Source organism: Osmerus eperlanus, chromosome 18 (assembly GCF_963692335.1).
Source record: "Osmerus eperlanus chromosome 18, fOsmEpe2.1, whole genome shotgun sequence".
Taxonomy (NCBI): domain Eukaryota; kingdom Metazoa; phylum Chordata; class Actinopteri; order Osmeriformes; family Osmeridae; genus Osmerus; species Osmerus eperlanus.
In genome coordinates this window covers 12238099-12257370 of record NC_085035.1, presented here as the reverse complement: position 1 = coordinate 12257370, position 19272 = coordinate 12238099, and the positions used below count along the sequence as shown (strand labels likewise).

At 40.5% G+C, this 19272-nt stretch overlaps 1 protein-coding gene across 1 annotated transcript in view; it reads left to right on the top strand.

The window, feature by feature from the left end:
* LOC134038949 (NACHT, LRR and PYD domains-containing protein 12-like) overlaps positions 1-19272 on the top strand; it is a 495359-nt gene that overhangs the window by 26492 nt on the left and 449595 nt on the right. The window contains exon 11 of the mRNA XM_062484636.1: positions 359-532. Coding sequence (XP_062340620.1) covers positions 359-532 — 174 coding nt within the window. The remainder of the gene's footprint in view (positions 1-358; positions 533-19272) is intronic.

Genomic DNA, 19272 nt, shown 5'->3' with positions numbered 1-19272 from the left:
TTCCTCCACAGCATACAGAGTTAAATAAACTGATACATACAAGTATAAATAACGACAAGTAGGTAGTTAAAAACAAAAGTAATCGTGAAATGAAGGGGAAAGGGAGAGACGGCAGGGAGGTTAACAGGTGAACACAAGTTTGAAAAGGTGGGTTGTGAAGTCCTCTATGAATAATGGCAGGGCTGCTGGAATTTGGTTTGGGAAGGTGTGGCAACTGAAAAGGCCCTGTCAGGTCCGGAGCTTGGTCCCGGGGTTGAGTGTGGTTGTGGTGGAGGAGGAAGTCGGAGAGGTAGGGAGGGGCCATGTTGTTTGGGCAGAAAAAGTGTTTGTAATCTTTCTTGTCATGATCCTTCTACAGGCTGTCAGACTGTCAGATCACAGAAGAAGGCTGTGCTTTTCTGGGTTCAGCTCTGAAGTCAAACCCCTCCCTTCTGAGAGATCTGGATCTAAGCAACAGTGACCTGAGGGATTCAGGCATGAAGCTGCTCTCTGCTGTACTGGAGGATCCACTCTGCAAACTGGAGACACTGAGGTCTGTAATCATGTTCAAGGGACAAGTAATAGTTACACATTCAATCACAATTGCATGTTTGATTTAGATAATGTGGTTGCTTATTAGTTACATTGAAACTGCATGTCAGGAATGAGATACAACCATCAGCATTTTTGTTGGAGAGATATTGTTCCTTTGACAAATTAAATATCTAGCATTATATCAATTCTTAAGAGTTTAACACAGTGACACAATGACCGTACGCTAGATAGCTCCATCTATTTTCCTAGACAGAACCGGAGATCCGGTAACATCAGCACTTCCCAGCTGATGCACACTGAAACCCACAAAATTATAGACAACACACCATTTTATAATACATTGTTCTCAAGAGTCATTGGTCCGTCCCACAATCACAAGACAGACACACAGCTGTCCCATGGCTCTTCAGACATTGGCTCTGATATGGAAAAATTCTAGTGGCACTGTGTAGATTTGAATAGTCAAGAGATGGCGGTTACAATAAATTTATTTTGTTTATACAGATCATGATTTAACAAAGTACTTTGTGATCAGTCATAACGAAGGAGGTGCTAGCCACAGGTCGTTCGCCAGAGTGATACAGAACAACCCCAAAACCCTGCCTTATATAAACTTTAGATCAAATGGTTATTCTGAACTCTGTGATTGGTCAGCACTGCTCAGTGACAGTGACTTCATATCAAGTTCCCACGGTTCTTTATTGTGGCCTCTCTCCCCAAACCAGTAGATAGTAAAACCACAGGGGTTCACCAGTCAAATGGTCAACTGTCCTTTGTGTGGGCCACTTCAAACAAGTCTACAGGAAGGGTCAGAGCAGCAGATCACAATAACAATACAGTTGAATCCACATTTGTCTCCAGACCAACTGTCTCTTCCTCCCCAGGTGACAAGAACTCTCTCAGGTCACCCAGACTTCCCGTCTCCTAGTTATAAAACTGCAAATGGCATCTCTACCAAATGTAGTTGACTCTTAATCAACTTTAGACTTCCGTTAAAACACATTCCTCATATATGAAACACACACATTATAACTGTATTCAAAAATTTCCATGACAATTCCAAAATATTTTTTTTTTTTTTTTTTTACAATTCCATAAACCCAAACAGTTAATTAAGAAAAATAATTCAAACATTAACATAAGAAATGCTAGTCTCAAGACAAAACCCATTGTACCCCGTACACCACAAAGTCCAGGTTGTCGGAACGGATGCCATCTTCAGTTGGATGTAGGCAAACTTCTGTCAGGCGGTGTAGTCTAGTCGAATCGATTGCAAACGACGATCAAATTGCTCAGGGCAACTTTCAACGACACTGCACTTCGCGTACAGCTCGGAAATTTCCTTGGTACTACGCAGAACGCGTATCCAATGCTTCCGTCTCCAGACAAGGTGCACGCAATGGTTAGCGTGTATCCACGTTGCTCTCCCCTCGATCTTAACCGCCGAATTGGTCGTCAGGAGAATCTGGTATGGCCCCGTCCACCTTGGATTCCTCCAGGCGTTTCAGGTCCTTCACCACGATCCAGTCATCTGGTATCAAATCATGCAGCGGTCCAGTCATAGGAATAGTCTCCTTCACCTGCCTGTGAATCTCACACAAAATAGACTCCAAAAAGGTTGCACAGTGATAAACAAGCACATTCTCACAGAGGTCAGTTAAAGGTAACTGACTTCTTGTCGTCTGACTTCGTCTTCAAAGTTCTGTTCTCTCATTCAACTGAAGTGATTAACACAATGTTGAATCCTATCAACACCAAAATAACTTCCTTAAACAAGTGTGACCCAATATTATTACATAACCTCAAAGAAAAATCCCATCGAAAATAATCTAAATTAACAAAAGCTTGATCACTGAGCCCCTGAGAAGTCTAAAACTTCTTCCCATCAACAATCATTAAACAGTATCACTTCTCCAAAAATTGAACTCTACAAAATCCATCTATCAATACCCAAATAGTTTCTCTAACCTTAACTGTGAAGCTTATCGTGTTTAAATTCCTTTTCTCATAATACTTATCCCACATATGAATAACTGACAAAATGTCTATGCATCCATTACAAATCCTCTTGTATGCTAAAATAACGCATTCTTCTTGATATCACACAAACTGTAGGGGCATGATCTTTCCATGTGTTAACTTAGCAAAATCTCAAGATAAATGTTTTATGCAGACCATACAACCTCCATTTTTTATTCTCATATCCTTCCTTTTTCCAAAACGCATTTTCTTGTGGATTAGTCCAAGTTCGAATCTCCATTCCACCATTCCTTTCTCCATCTGTCCGCTGTATTCTGTAATTCTTATCAAATATACTCAAACAAAACAAAATTCTCACTCTGGGTTAAATACAGTCCGATATTTTCAACTCAGCAATATCATATCAAACCCTCACAATCCTATCACAAATCCAAACTACTGAAACTAAATTCATAAAACCATAAAACCCCCATAGTCACTCTCTGTTTAGATCAGTCAGTCATCAGTCAGTCATAAATTCCGAAACGTCATCTCTTCCTCTCTAAGAAGCCTGCGCTTCCCTTAAAGAATCTGTAACAAATGTTGTATCAAGGTCACACAACAATTTTCCTCAAAAGAGTCCTGTAAGCCCAAATTTGTCAAGTTAGGCTCATCCGGACATAGCAACATCATCTCATCACTTCCTGTAAACATATCAACATCAAAAACATATTCTAGTTAGTTCATCAATGCATTCAGGCAATCTAGAAACTGCTCCAGCTAGTATCAGCACTAGCATTTTCCCTGTGGAATAATCATAATTTTTAGAGTGAATTCCACATTTGCATACAGCAAGTTGTTCTATAAGTGAAAAATAAGAAACTTCCTGTTTCCATACCTTTCCCAAAATCATATGTAACACCAATGATGTATTTAACTATCAGTACATATTTTAACTCTTTTCCCTTTTATGAATTAACAAGCTTACACTGAAGCAAACTACTTTTGAACCAATTTGTATAAAATAAAACTATTTTAGAAAACAGTTCAAATGAATACCTTTAAATTTCAGATTCCCTTTTAATTTTTCCCTGTATTTAAATTCACCAAATCAACTCTCTCTTTTTCCAAGACATGTAGAAAACTAGCATCACTACCCTAAACCAGAATTTAATCTGTATGATTCCAAAATAAAACATAGACCATAAAATGTTCTTAACCTGTTTACGCTCCTGTTTCGCCCGCGAGACAAAAATGCTGCCTCCCCCTTCCTCAGTTACGACGCACTAAATTCTAAAAAATATATTTTTTAGACGCTACACATGTTATACATCGTTGGAAAGCTACGATTCTTGTGCTTCCATTGAAATAAACCAATTCAAGATCAAGTCGCAATAGCAAGCAAAGTCAACGTCTTTTTCCGGTGAACATTCCTTCAACAATGCCAAAGAAAAAAGTTGTACTCACCCTAAGTTGTTCAAATAGGTCCAGGTGTGCAAATCATGCCATCAAAACTTGATCTGCGTAAGTCCCAAGGGTTCAAAGTATCTAACCATGTAAAGTAATTCGTCCAAATACAATGTTTTACGTTCATGAATAGCCATTATCCTTTGTTTCATTATGCAAGTTAGCCGAAGGAAGAAACAACTTGTTCACATAAAAGTGTTATTTTCTCCGATTTATCAACGGAGTATTTACAAAATGAAGGTCTCAAAATGTCCGTTGAACCCTCCCCTTTTGATTGACACCTTGTTCGACCCAATAGGAGCTTCCATGCCCCGTTGACAGCCCTCTAAAGCCAACTAGGTCTGTGCGTCCTGCCCCCCCCCGCCCCCCCCCCCCACACTCGTTCTAAACAAATTTCTCGAACTGGCTTCGACTGGCTCTGAAATTAGCTCGTTAGCCTTGTAGCTGACAGCTAGCTGAAAATGCCAATACCTCATTTGTATGCGTCTGTGGAGCCTTCAAAATAACAGTCGATTGCGCAATATGGTTGACAGAATCAGTGTTCTTTGTGCGCCAATCCTTGGAATCAGATAAAGCACTCCAATGTGTTCATGCTTCAGTTTTTGTGTTTCAGTATTACTAATTAGGGATTTAGCTATTATATATGATATTTCTAAGTACCAGAGATGGGCCAGAGATAACAATTATGAAAAATAATACCTTTTTATTTGACCTTGACCTTGGTTACAAAGGGTCATTTTGGAGTCTCCAAAAGACCCTTTTAGAAAATTCCTGGATGTACTCTTATAAAAACATGTGTCAAATATGAATATATTGTGGTATTATGTTTGACTTTTGATTTGAATTGGGTAAGGCTTCAACCTGTGGTCCAATTTAGTCTTCCAGATAATACCTACCACCTCTAGGCCTCTTCAGGCCTCTGTTTTCAAAACAAAATCTAGGCGGAAATAGAAATTTTCACTTTCCTTGTGTTCAAGCTTCTATTACTCAACACTAGAAGGACTGACAGGGGTCCTGACAACAGGGGACATAACTTCAGAGTGTCAGCTTTCAAAAGAGATCATTTACATGCATGTACTCCAAATGGTTCAAGAACAGCTTCCAATTTACTTTGGGTATGCTGTTTAGGCGTTTTCAGGCAAATTTAACAGGAACATGAAAAGGTTAATGTAACCATTAGCCAAACTTATACCCCATCTATATTTCTATATAGGTTAGATAGGTAGAACTTCATAACTTGCTTTGGCTGCAGTCCAGAACAAGCTACTTCGTTCCAACCATCACACCACAATTTATCAGACTTAATGAGTCTTCCCAAATTATTTCAAAACCAAATTATCATAACCCTCTTCATGAACCAATACCATAATAAAACAACCTCATCACAGCCTAACTGTTTATCCCAAAACATTGTACCATGCCCTTAAGACAAAAGAAAATATAAACTCTCCTTTTTTCTTTTAAACCTTAAAATTCACAATTTAACATAAACCCGTAAAACAAAACCTTATTCTTTAACACCTCAAAAGTTTTATCAAAGCATGTAATGTATACACCTTTGAATATTCCTATATTTACCAGCTATCTCAATTACTCTTTGTTAGTTTATCAACTCAAATAAACAATCGCGCATTTCAAACTCGCATCAAACAGCGCGCTCTGGAACAAAGCAAAAACTCTCAACCTTTTTTCATTTCTTTTAAACAACACAGATGGTTGGCGTTTACCAGCTATTCACTTAATTTTGCTAAAGTATAACTTTTCCAATCCAATTAGAACTAATTTATGAACCAGGGTCTAATTTCTGCATTTTTATGGAGACCATCACACACCACAGATGTTCCGCTCGTAAATACAAGTTCTGGTCTGAAAGGCTCCTACCTCCCTGTTTGGCTAGGATTTAGAACAAATGTTAAATCATACATTCGTAAACCACCAAACTTCGAATTCATCTAAACGGACACATCTTTCACCATTAATACTCACATAATTATGCAGAATTACACCCTCTGGGATCACCTTTGTAAAACTCATCGTAACGGGACTTTTTTTGTAGCCCCCACCTTTCCTCGGAATTTCTGAAACTCATTTAAAATGTCCTCAAACAAACAAAAACCTTGTTAGCAAATGTCTCAAAATACTCATCACGTAACATATTTCAAAAGTAACCAAATTAATATGTAAATTCGCTTCAAATTGATCTATTTCTCTAAATTTTCGTCTTAGTCAATTTCTCAATTTCCATCTGCGCATGCGTCATGCGGTTACTCATCCTGGATCTCAAATATAAAGCTGCAATTCCTTTACTAGCCTGTACCCGCCTGTCGGTGTGTTAGTTTGTTGGCCAATGTCGTTGCCATAGTTGCAAATTCAACTTCCTGGACTCTCCTTTGTCTCAGGACAGAACAAAATGCACTTCCTCCACGTTTTCACCATTAGCCATTAACCAACAGTCACAGCCTAGATTTTCTTTACAATTACAACCTTTACAATTCTATCAACCATTAGTACTATTTTATTTTCAACATAAAAATTTGGCTCCGAAATCTACAAATGCACCTAATATCACTCGCCAGAGAATGACAGTTTACCCATGTATTAGCATTCTGGTTGGACAAAGCTTCAACTTCAAGTCCATTTAAATAGGTAAATATGAACCACCAAACCCAACACATTTCAACAAATCATCTCAGCAGCAATAAACACACATATGTAGTACCTTTGCCCTTGACAACAATCGCAATTTAGTCTCTCTAACTAGTTCCCCTTGTATACACTTAAGTCCCTCGGACTGGCTCAATCTTTCTAATCACTTCTTCATAACCCTTTACATATTTCTTTAAACAACAGTAACATCTGTGAACTTCCACAAAATTAATTAAAAACCATCGAACATTTCCAGACATAAACAAAAATATTCCTTAAAAAACATAACATTTCCGTTTGAACACACAACTTTCTATAAAAGTTTCAATAACCCCGGGATTGTAATTCTTCAAATGAATACCGCTTTTATTGCCAAAACTGGCCTTTTACCAATTATCCTACCCAAACACTAAATTTCCAGCGCGTTATTCAATAACGAATCAAGCTCATAATATAGAAAATCGGTCTGTACATAATTTCCAAATCAAGAGTATGGCAACTCACAATATTTTCTTAAGTTCGACAAAGAAACAGAAACACACATCTGTTTTCCCAACCAATATACTTCACAATTCAACGTCAAATTCTTAATAAAATGAGTGTTTTTTTTTTTTTTTTTTTGCACTCACGTGTGGGCACTGCACGCAGAATGAGCTTCACTGAAAGAATCAACTTCCGCTAGGCTCAAGCGCATGCGCCTCTTTTCAAGTGGAGAATTCAGTCAAAGAATTAACATTAGCATTTTCAAAACAGAATGTCTCCGTCTTCAAAAACAAATGCCTTCTGGCGGTAATCAGACCGATGTAAAGTCTAACATCAAACATATAACGGTTAACACAGAGTTGTAAAACAATCGTCTCTCCTCTACCAACAGTGTCAACCGATAAACATTGTACGCCACCATTTCGAAACTCAACTTCCGGTCACGAACCCCTCTGATTTGAGAGTTCGCTCACAATTTCCAAAAAAACTTTCAACAGTGATGACACATCTCCGGACATTCACGTACATTTTGCTCAAATTCCCACAATTAAAGCACGCATTTTGGATTGACCTTACCTAGCAATTCGTGTTGGCCTACATGTTTTTTCAACAGCATGTCAACACGCTCTGCATCAGCTTTGACCATAGCCCACAACACGCTTATTCCAAACACAACAGGGACTCAAACCCTTTGTTCCAGAGAGGACTATAACCTTTCCTTCTTCGAAACACAATGGCAATTGCAAGTCAAGGCACAAGCTTCAATCTTTGCGGGAATCCAAAGCAAATTTATAAAGATGGCAGATGTCAGAAGATATCTGACCTATCTCCTCTCCAATCAGGCTAAAATCCATTTTCTCCACCTAAAAAAAAAAACGTGTATCTATTTCTCTCCACGAACCTATTTCGCAATACAATAAGGTCCTTAAAACAAAACGACTCCACACTCGAAAATCCACATTTATCAATCCATATTTGCATTTGCAATAAACTATCGTTACCATACTTTTGCTTCATGTAATCGATGTTTGGACAGGTCAATTCTGTCTCCAGACCATTCATTTTCAGAATTACAATCCATAAACGATAACCAACGACGGAAAATAAAGACACAATTACCCCTTTTCTTTTCTAAAAACAATTAAATTCCGACTTCACAACTTTCAATGAAAATAACTGCACAATCATAAATTATAAATATTCAAACCGAAAAATAATTAAAGTTTTGAAAAATAATTAAAGTTTTGAAAAATAATTAAAATTGATTTTTGTAATTTGTATATAGGTTGAATAATAGACACCATTAGTTACTCATACTTCTTTTAACCTCAAAAAACATAACTTGCAATTAAAACAAAAAATGAACACGCACGCGTTACTAACTTTGAAATTTCATAATTCAGGCCTTTCTTCACTTTTTTTTTTTTCTTTGTTCTCCACCTTCAGGGACTCAAACCCTTTGTAAACACTCTCACTCACACAGCTGACTAGTATACTTTTCTCTCGGGACTTAGAATCACGTTTTGGCCGTAAATAAATAAGAACTGTTATGACCACCAAAGCCAATACAATTTCTCAAACTATCACTAACCCAACATATTCTAATCCTAGGGTCTCAAAAGACACATAACACGATATAACATGTGAATTTATCACCCTTTTGTGCGCTCGTCAGCACACTTTCCCTGCATGCTTTTTTACGACTTTCACGTAAAGGATAAGTTCTCCGGCCTTATCCGATTAATTTGTACGACTTGCACGTACAGGACGAAAGATCTTCTCCGATCACCGCCCTATTAATTTCGTACGACTTGCACGTACAGGACAAAGCTCTTCTCCAGTCTCCGCCCTATTACTAACTAAACCGAATTATTGACCATAGTCTAAACAACACACATTTAGACAATTCAATATCACACAGTAACCAAAAGAATATCTCACCGGTTCTTTTGGAGACCCCGCGTCAGCCACAAAACGTCCAACGGGCGCCCCCCCTGGCCCTGCTGTCTCACGCATGGCGGAAGGAAAGGCGGCTTTTTGCCGGAAGATCAATTCGCCGAGGGGAGCCGCCTGCTGAACGCCGTAGACCAATCGAGGATACCCGTACTGGCCACCAAGTGATATGGAAAAATTCTAGTGGCACTGTGTAGATTTGAATAGTCAAGAGATGGCGGTTACAATAAATGTATTTTGCTTATACAGATCATGATTTAACAAAGTACTTTGTGATCAGTCATAACGAAGGAGGTGCTAGCCACAGGTCGTTCGCCAGAGTGATACAGAACAACCCCAAAACCCTGCCTTATATAAACTTTAGATCAAATGGTTATTCTGAACTCTGTGATTGGTCAGCACTGCTCAGTGACAGTGACTTCATATCAAGTTCCCACGGTTCTTTATTGTGGCCTCTCTCCCCAAACCAGTAGATAGTAAAACCACAGGGGTTCACCAGTCAAATGGTCAACTGTCCTTTGTGTGGGCCACTTCAAACAAGTCTACAGGAAGGGTCAGAGCAGCAGATCACAATAACAATACAGTTGAATCCACATTTGTCTCCAGACCAACTGTCTCTTCCTCCCCAGGTGACAAGAACTCTCTCAGGTCACCCAGACTTCCCGTCTCCTAGTTATAAAACTGCAAATGGCATCTCTACCAAATGTAGTTGACTCTTAATCAACTTTAGACTTCCGTTAAAACACATTCCTCATATATGAAACACACACATTATAACTGTATTCCAAAATTTCCATGACAGCTCACTGCACATCAAAGACTTCCATCCTTCAGTACGATCAGTCTAACCAATAATATGGCGTCGTCCTGGATACAAGGCAGAGGTCACATCTGTAGTAAATAAACACAAGGTGGTTGGATGGGCCGTAAAAATAGAGTCGAAATATAAAGACAGATACCAAAATGATGTACGGTAAATACATTATTTACAGTAAATACAGACTTAATTACAGTAAATATAACAATGTACAGTATTACAAAAACCTTGCAGTAAGATATGAGCCGAAGATGCATCAGGCCATGTTAGGTAGCGTCAAGGAAGAAGAAGCTGTGCTTAGGACTATGGACTCGACACAGCAACCTGAGGAATATTTATATCAGAAATCCGATCTGCCAAGTGCAGAATCGCCAGTTAGAAATGCAGAAGATACGCTGCAGTCTGCCCTTAACCTTGGCAGTGACAGCAGAGTACCTGATGGTGATGGAGGAGGTGAAGATAGACTCAATGATGGCTGTGTAGAAGTGCACCACCCTTGTCTTTGGCAGGTTGAACTTCTTCAGCTGCCACAGGAAGTACATCCTCTGTTGAGCTTTCTTGGTGAGGGAGATGATGTTCAGCTCTCACTTGAGGTCCTGGGAGATGATAGTGCCCAGGAAGCTGAAGGACTCTACAGTGGGGTTAGGGTTGAGGAGTCACACAGGGTGATGGTGCTGAGTGGGACCAGGCTCTTTCTGAAATCCACAACCAACTCCACTGTCTTCAGAGGGTTGAGCTCCAAGTAGACCCCAATCTGACCCCAAACAGAAAACACAGGGATAAATGAGGGTAGGAAGGAAGATGGGAGACACCTGGAGGGGGTGGAGACAAACAGGAGATGGGTGAAACAGATCAGGGTGGGACAGAAATATATTTAAGACATACTACTTTATTATATTATTGTAGATTGAAATGGCATTGTGTTTTGTATCTCTCTGCTAGTGCAGACAGATACATTTACATTTATTCATTTAGCAGACGCTTTTATCCAAAGCAACTTCCAAGAGAGAGCTTTACAAAGTGCATAGGTCACTGATCATAACAACAAGATAGCCACAAAAACATTGCGAGTAGCCAAAACATGAAGCACACATTGTGAACAACCAAAGTAAAGGCCGAAATATGCTTCTGCGTCTCCGTTTAAGGATGGGCGGGCGCACGGATACGGACGGATAGACTTCGTTTATGGTTCTCCGTAGGCTGTGGGTGCTGAAAACAATTCACCGCCAGAAGAGTAGGTGGCGCAACGGTTTTTTGTAAGTCGTCGTGGAGTGTTTATTTACCCAGGTTATCGAGAAGTCGGAGCAAATTTACAAATTAGCCGTTTCATCAATAACATACGCACATTTTCAGCAACTACGCTGCCCATTTCTCGTCACATTTTAATTCAGATGCTGATTTACATGTACTGTTTAGCTGAAATATGAATTGTAAAAACTTACAGCAATGGCGGTCAAAGGATTCTGTTTGTCCTGTTTATCACGGCAACCCCGCCCCTGACGCAAGCGGTTCTTAATACTGACCAATCACAGCCAAGGGGGTCTCCGTAGCTCTCCGTCGCTCACGACGGATAGTTAGAAAATTCAGGAGGTGCACGTCGAGCTCTCCGGGGCTCTCCGAGGGCTGACGGAGAGCTCGTAGAGGGCGTTCCACGGAGACGAGGGCGTTCCCATGTGTCCGTTTTTCGAAAAACGCAGAAGCATATATCGGCCTTTAGTGCCAAAGGGAAGAACCATAAGAGCATGTAGTTAAACAAGTTACAATTAAACAACATGAACCGCTATAAGTGCAAGTGTACCTGTGAAAAAAAAACAAAAACAAACAACAATAATAAAAACAATATATCACAGCGCGTACAACATTTTTTAATCAGTTACCACTAACCACAAGAGCAACAAGTCTCTAAGCAAGAGTACATTTTACATTTAGTCATTTTTTTTGTCATTTGTCATTGTGATCCTTGAGGAAACTAACATGGGGTCCAGCAAACCATTCCTAAGTACCGTTGTACTCCCGGAACAAGTGCGTCTTGAGCCTTTTCTTGAAGGTGGAGAGACAGTCAGTGTCTCTGATGGAGGTGGGGAGTTGATTCCACCACTGGGGGGCCAGACAGGAGAAGAGCTTGTGTTGGGACCGGGCGGTCTTGAGCGGTGGGACCACCAGGCGGTCTCTGAAGAAGACCGTAGGTGACGGGTGGGGGTGTAAGGCTGCAGGAGAGACTTGATGTAGACGGGTGCAGTCCCGTTCACTGCTTGGGTCACAAGCCTTCGCGACCCAAGCCAATAGACATTATTCGTAAATCACAAAATTAAAGTGGATTGAACAATAATGAGGATATTTTATAGTTATTTTATTGTTATTTCAGAACTTGTAGGCCTACTGCCATTGTTAATAAGCTATCTCAGACTGAGTGATCACTTCTCGCTGAACAATTGAACCAGCAATATTTAAAGAAGGTATCCAATAAGTGGCTAATTGGACATTAAATGTAGGCTATTAAAAAAAAAACGTATAGCCCATTTCTTCTTATTTTCAACATTCAATTGAACCAGCACTATTGGAACAAAATATGAAATAATTACAAAAGGATCACAAATATACAAAACATGTTGTACCATTTCAACATTGCTAATGGGATAGGTGGGCCTGTCTGCGTTTTTGTAGTGCGTTTCAGTCAGTGGCGGCTGGGAAAGTGGAGTCTCAACGACTCCACTTTCCCTCAGCATTACCCATGCTGTATGTTTATCATTATTGACACTCTGACTGGGCTCTACTGCTGCCTTCAAAAATATAAAGCTGCTGTGTTTCTTCAACAATACTGTACCTATTTTGTTACTATATGCAAGTAAGTATAAGCTTCTGTGCTTTTGTAATTACGCAATTCTTCGCCATCAACACCTTCAGAAAATAAAAGGTAATTAACAACGTCGATGTAGCTAACATCGGGCCATTGCTTCATGTCATCTAGCCACTCCGTCAGACGGGATGGATGAGGGAGTGTTACGGTACTGTCGTCACGACTTGTTAAAACATCCATGGTGTGTATCCACCTCCGTTTTTTGTCCATTTGTGCTTCATCCATTGAGAAACACCGGCTTTTACAGCAAACAAGATAAAAAAAACTACAAGCTATCACACGTACACAAGCTTCGAACCGGAAAAGGACAACCGGATTCCGGTTGAAACCCGTTATGAATCATGGGTAAATTCGCTAACCAGGAAAAAGGTGGATAGTTAGCCTAGCTATCCCCCAAGTTAACAGATGCGAAACGAATGTTCTGCCAAAGGTAGTCACGCGTGTTTTCGTGACGTAGTGACGTTAGTAACGTCAGTGACTGTGGCTAGCAAATTAGCCACCGTTAGCTTCACTTTTCGCCACAAAAACTTAACTTGAGCCTAAACCATGCAACGGAACGTAAATCCCAATAGAAGCAACTCAATGGCTACCAAGACGAAACTTTTGACGCCTAGGTTGTGTATGTAGGCCAAATATTGAGTTTTAGGGGGGCAAAAAGAAATAAAAATAATAATATATATGTGAGAGAACAAAGGTTGTGCCCTTGCCGAAGGCAAAGCACACCCAATAATCAAAACAACGATTAAAGATCCTGTAAAGTGGAATTAAAAACGAGTTTCAAGTTCACCACACCACAGAATAATGTATTATTAACTACCCATCCAAATTCGAATGAAAAAAAACACTGACAAGTATGTTAAATTAGGCTTTGAAATCGTAAGTCTTCTCTGTTCGAGACTGGGGGGGCGTGTCGCCTGAAGGAGCTGAAGCTCAGCCCCCTCGCTGGAGTCAAGTAAGCTACCTACGACCCAGATAATGGACGCTACGTCAAGCCGAACAAAACAGTATAGAATTAGAATGTATTTGTTCAATGATTGAAACATACAGATGCATATAAATGAAATATTCCCCTGAGCTGTAACACAGGAGTAAACATTTACAGTAGAGACAGCAGACAGTGAGCTCTCCAACTACCTCTAGCACGTTAGCACGTTTATCCGAAGCTTTCCATGAGCGTGGCTCTTCACAAAATCTATCCACCTATTTTTCCTTTCATTATCAACAGGGAACTTAAATGGTGTTGCAGCGCAGCTGGAGTTCTTGCATCCAGGGAAGATGTAGTTGCGGGTGGTGGGAGACATCCTGAAGCTAGCTAGCTAGCTGATGTAAGCTACAATAACAGTACAGCAGGAGGAGCCATTCAGTGATCTGACGTAGATGGGGCGAAATGACGTAGATAGGGCATTTTTTGGCTCCGCCCATTAAAACCTGATCTGAAAACGGAAGAGAAACTGTTCTTCGGTCTAACTCCACATTTCAGTGCGACAACGTTTTAGCGCTTTGCACATGCTTTCAGGAAGTCATTTCACACGTATATAATGTACTTAAAAGCAAAACATGGAATTTACTTTACAGGATCTTTAATGGCTTGTTACACCATTTGTGTTTTATGGTTATTTCATTATTATTTTTAAACCGAAGCAACCAAAAACAAGTCGTTATACTTAAATGTGTGTTCAACTTACTGAAGTGACAAAACAATATTACCGCCCTATTTTGCGTTTGTCAACATGGGTTGCAAAATAGAAAAACCAATGGCCACAAGGTACACGGAACCACAAGGTACACGGACCATGCAAAATGGCACTAGTGAAAAAGAAAAAGAAGGGGAGAGATGTGCAATTGGAGGTGTTATTATTTCCGAACACCAGAGGGCTGCAACGACTTTCTTTTATTTTTTACCTGTGATCTGTAGGCCTACTATATTGACGACACAGCAGCAGGTGTGTGAGAAATTATCCAATTTCCATTCATTAATCTTTAAAAAAATTAACATTTATTAATTATTATCTGCACATAATATGCCATTGTCGAGTGTCTTTAATATAGTGACTGGCAGAGTAATGTAATATTCATCTGGGTGGCTGCACGTAGCTAATTGCCTCGTTTCTTCTTAGAGACAAGAGAATTATGACGCATGTGACAGGCCGTAGTGATGGAGAAGCTTTTTTAAAAGGAAGAGAGCAAACACACACACACAGCAGTAGTGTAGTAGTTAGCTAGCTCTACAATTTACCAGGGCTAGGTGTGAATCTAGGAGCCAAACGGAACACAGCTGCCAGCTGTAGGTATTTGCAGGTAGCAATGCTAGTGCTAAATAATTATTTAGCTGGTCGGCTCGATGACGCCGGGTGAGTAGGGCTCGTAAGTAAAGTTTATTTGTATAGCACCTCTCGCAGATAAAAATCACAAAGTGCTGCACAACAAAATGCAATATAACACTACAAATAAAGAATACAGGAACATGACAAGACAACCATAAAAAAAACCTTGACTAACTAAAAGCCTGCTTGAATAACAAAGTCTTGAGTTGCTTTTTAAAAGCTTCGACAGAAGTTGCACACCGTATAAAGGGAGGCAAGGAATCCCACAACCCAGGGGCCACTGCTCGGAATGATCAATCCCCTCTAGTTTTAAAATGGGTACAGGGAACCACTAAAAGCTTCTGACTTAATGACCTCAAATTACGAGTGGGGGTATGAAACTGTATTAAATCAGAAATATAGGGAGGAACTTGTCCATGCAGGGCTCTGAAGGTGAGGACCAGGATTTTAAATTGAATTCTGTACTGGACAGGTAACCAGTGAAGTGATGCTAAAACAGGTGTAATGTGTGCTCTTTTGTTAATGTGCGTTAAAAGCCTTGCCGCAGAGTTCTGAACGGCCTGGAGACGGTCAAGCTCCTTCTTGTTCAAACAGGTAAAAACAAGAAGAAATAAAAGCATGAATAATCATCTCCAATTCAGCCTTTGACACTACTGTTCTTAATTTGGAAATATTCCTCAGTTGGAAAAAATTGTTCCTAACTAATTGTTTAGAGTGATGCCCCAAGGACATAGCTAAATAAAAAACAACACCCAAGCTCCTGAGACTCGGCTGGACAGATGAGCCTAAGTCACCAATATGCTGCTTTATCTGCAGGATTTTACATTCAGGGGCAATAATTAGTGTTTCTGTTTTATCTGAGTTTAAAAGAAAAAGTTGTCCCCTAACCACTGTTTGATACTAGTCAAGCAATTGATTAAAGATGACAAAAAGAACGTGAGACCAAAACAACGAAGAGGAACCAAGTAGCCTCAACTTTCCTAGACTTTTAGCTACGGTACTAATGCTGAGGGCTCGCTGATATCGTTGTCTGTCTTAGAACGTTGTGACCTTAGGCTGGCACTGAGTTCCCTGTGTGAACACAAGGCACTTTTTGCCACAAAAACTTAATTCCAGCCTAAACCGTCAAACGGAACGTTCGCTTGAATACAAGCAACTCAATTGGGACCAAGTTTTTTTAGGGGTGGGAAAATAAATAATAATAATAAATATAGCTGCAGGCAGCAATGGCGGGTTCCTCCTCAACATTGCAAACTTTTTCAAAATTGACATGATACAGACATGTATTTCATACATGTACACAACATTTCAAGACAATTGGAGCAATGGCTGATTTTTAGTTTACGTTGATGGAACACAGTTCTGCCTGATTAGCAAGCTATTTCTATTAATGTTCTGTTAGTGATTGAATGGTAATGTAAGCTAGCTAAAAACAATGTTAGTTAGCTTGGCTAAACTGGTTTTCATAGCAACAGAAATCAACATATCAGATCAATCAAACTTTATTCAGAAAGGGGGGTGGTGGTGAACAAGGGTGGGTGTCCGGGCTCTCCCTTAGAGATAGGGTGAGAAGCTCGGTCATCCGGGAGGAGCTCAGAGTAGAACCGCTGCTCCTCCGCGTCGAGAGGGGCCAGTTGAGGTGGCTCGGGCATCTGATAAGGATGCCTCCTGGACGCCTCCCTGGTGAGGTGTTCTGGGCACGTCCCACTGGGAAGAGGCCCCGGGGAGTCAGATGGCTCCCGGCCGTGCAAAAATGACGTTGTGTCCTTGGGCAAGGCACTTCACCCTACTTGCTTCGGGGGGAATGTCCCTGTACTTACTGTAAGTCGCTCTGGATAAGAGCGTCTGCTAAATGACTAAATGTAAATGGAAGACCCAGGACACACTGGAGGGACTATGTCTCTCGGCTGGCCTGGGAACGCCTCGGGGTCCCCCAGGAAGAGCTGGTGGAAGTGGCCGGGGAGAGGAAAGTCTGGGCCTCCCTGCTTAGGTTGCTGCCCCCGTGACCCGACCCCCGGACAAGCGGAAGATGATGGATGGATGGATGGGGGGTGGTGGTAGCCTGGCTCTGCCCTCCTACGTACTTCCGCTCAATTTTCATTGTGCTTCTGTACTGCGTCTGGGCTTGAGGTATATTGGTCAGATGTCTCCGGTAAACTTTTTACCGGCCAATCAGCGAACAGAGGGAGTGGCTGAGAATTACGACGTTGTGCGCTAGTTTGAGTTGTAGTTACGTAATGGCGGCGGAGAAAGATGCGAGCGAAGCGTTTTGGTCCGTTGTGGCAATGCTGCCGAATATACAGAAGTTAAAGCCGGAGCAAGAACAATCTTTGATGCCCACAGGGTACGTTTGATTTTCCAGCTAGCTCCGTTAGACGTGATGGAGTTGGCTAAGGCGAATGCTAGTGATTGGTAATGCCAGATCCAGAGTGGCTCTGGGCAGATCCAATAGTTTTAAACTGCAACAGAGTACCCGCCTTCAAGGAAGTTAACACTTGTCAATGGATCGAGCCCAGACTATGTACAAATGCAATGTACGAGAGTCTGGTTAGGACCAGGCTAGGGTGGTGGGAACATACAGTAAAGGTGAAATGGTACACATCTTTCTGCCTTGAAGCTGCGTGCGCATCCTCATTGTTTGTAAACACAAGAACCAATCTATATGTAAAGATAACATCCAAGCTGGCAATTTCAGCAAATCCGACTGCAATTTTTTACACCATATTTACTGTGTTATGGAGTCAAAGAACTTAAATAAATGAATTAAATGTCTGTTAAATGTCAAATCCAAGTAAAAGAGAGACTTCCAATCAAATTGTATTTTTTACCTCAAGGTTTAATAGGCTACCTTTTCCTAAACTGACATGCACCAACTCAGAGTATTGAGTTAGCTCTTCATTGCGTTCACTCTTATTCCGATAGCTATTGTGGTCTCAAACAAGCATAACTACATGTGGCCTACACATCAAACAACATTTTTAGTCAATTGGAGTCATGGTTCATAAGAAGATATTTGTACGTTTTCAAAATGTTCACCGTACATGGTGGACTGTATGGGTCACCACCAATGTTCCCTCACATTTTTTCTGAGCGCACATTTCAGCACTGTGAGCAATTCGCAACCATGCGACCTGCCGAAAATGACCACAAGCCTGCGTTCGCCATAGGGGATTCAAAGAGATGACAGCAAATGCATCAATATGTCTACAAGCTATATTTATTCAGTATCCTTTATAATGGCTGGACTTTGGGAACATTTTAATTATGGTGTTTTACCAGTCAGTTTAGTTGAACTTAAAGGATCTTTTGTTGAACTGTAATAAGGTTTAGGGAGGTTATGACTGGTTCACTGGTTATGACTGATAATGATACACATAAAAATAAAAGTATCCAAGGTGTTTAGTCATTTCTCAGTGCTTAACAATAATGATAGGCCTATTTAATTGACATGGTGTCATTTTTCCTAAAGGTAGCCTATATAAACAATGTAATAACTGGAGTGGTTTGCAACAAACTAGGCTACAAAACATGTCATTTGAATTTCATTGAGGGAGATAGGCCTATCTGGCTTTGTGGCTCTTCTTGTCTGCAGGCCTATGGAAGACACATCTCTCTAAAGAACAGCATATGAAAAACAGGTTAACCAAAAGAGAAACACAATCATTATTACAACTGCAAATATGTATTAAAACATAATTAACCTACATGATTCAATGACTAAACATATGTCAAAATGTTGTTGCAGAAATCAATATCACTTTGATCAATATTAGGCCTAATAGGTCTAATTGAAAATATTGGAAATGTCTACCTCAAAACTTCTCTCGCCTGTCTTTGTCCCCTTTCCAGTGGTTGTAGACCTTGTCAAGATCTATGGGACCCTCTTTTTGCCTTGATTTAATTCTCATCAGTTGGTCCAAATGGAAAACTTCAAGGCAGTTGCGGGGGTCAGATGGCTGAGCGGTTAGGGAGTCGGGCTATTAATCAGAAGGTTGTTGGTTCGATTCCCGGCCATGCAAAAATGACGTGGTGTCCTTGGGCAAGGCACTTCACCCTACTTGCCTCGGGGAGAATGTCCCTGTACTTACTGTAAGTCGCTCTGGATAAGAGCGTCTGCTAAACGACTAAATGTAAATGTAGTTGCGCGATTTTGTCTTAATGGCATTCACTAGACTGAAACCGCGTTCACAGTCGGCACTAGATGCTTGGAATGTGCCACAAATGTCAAGATG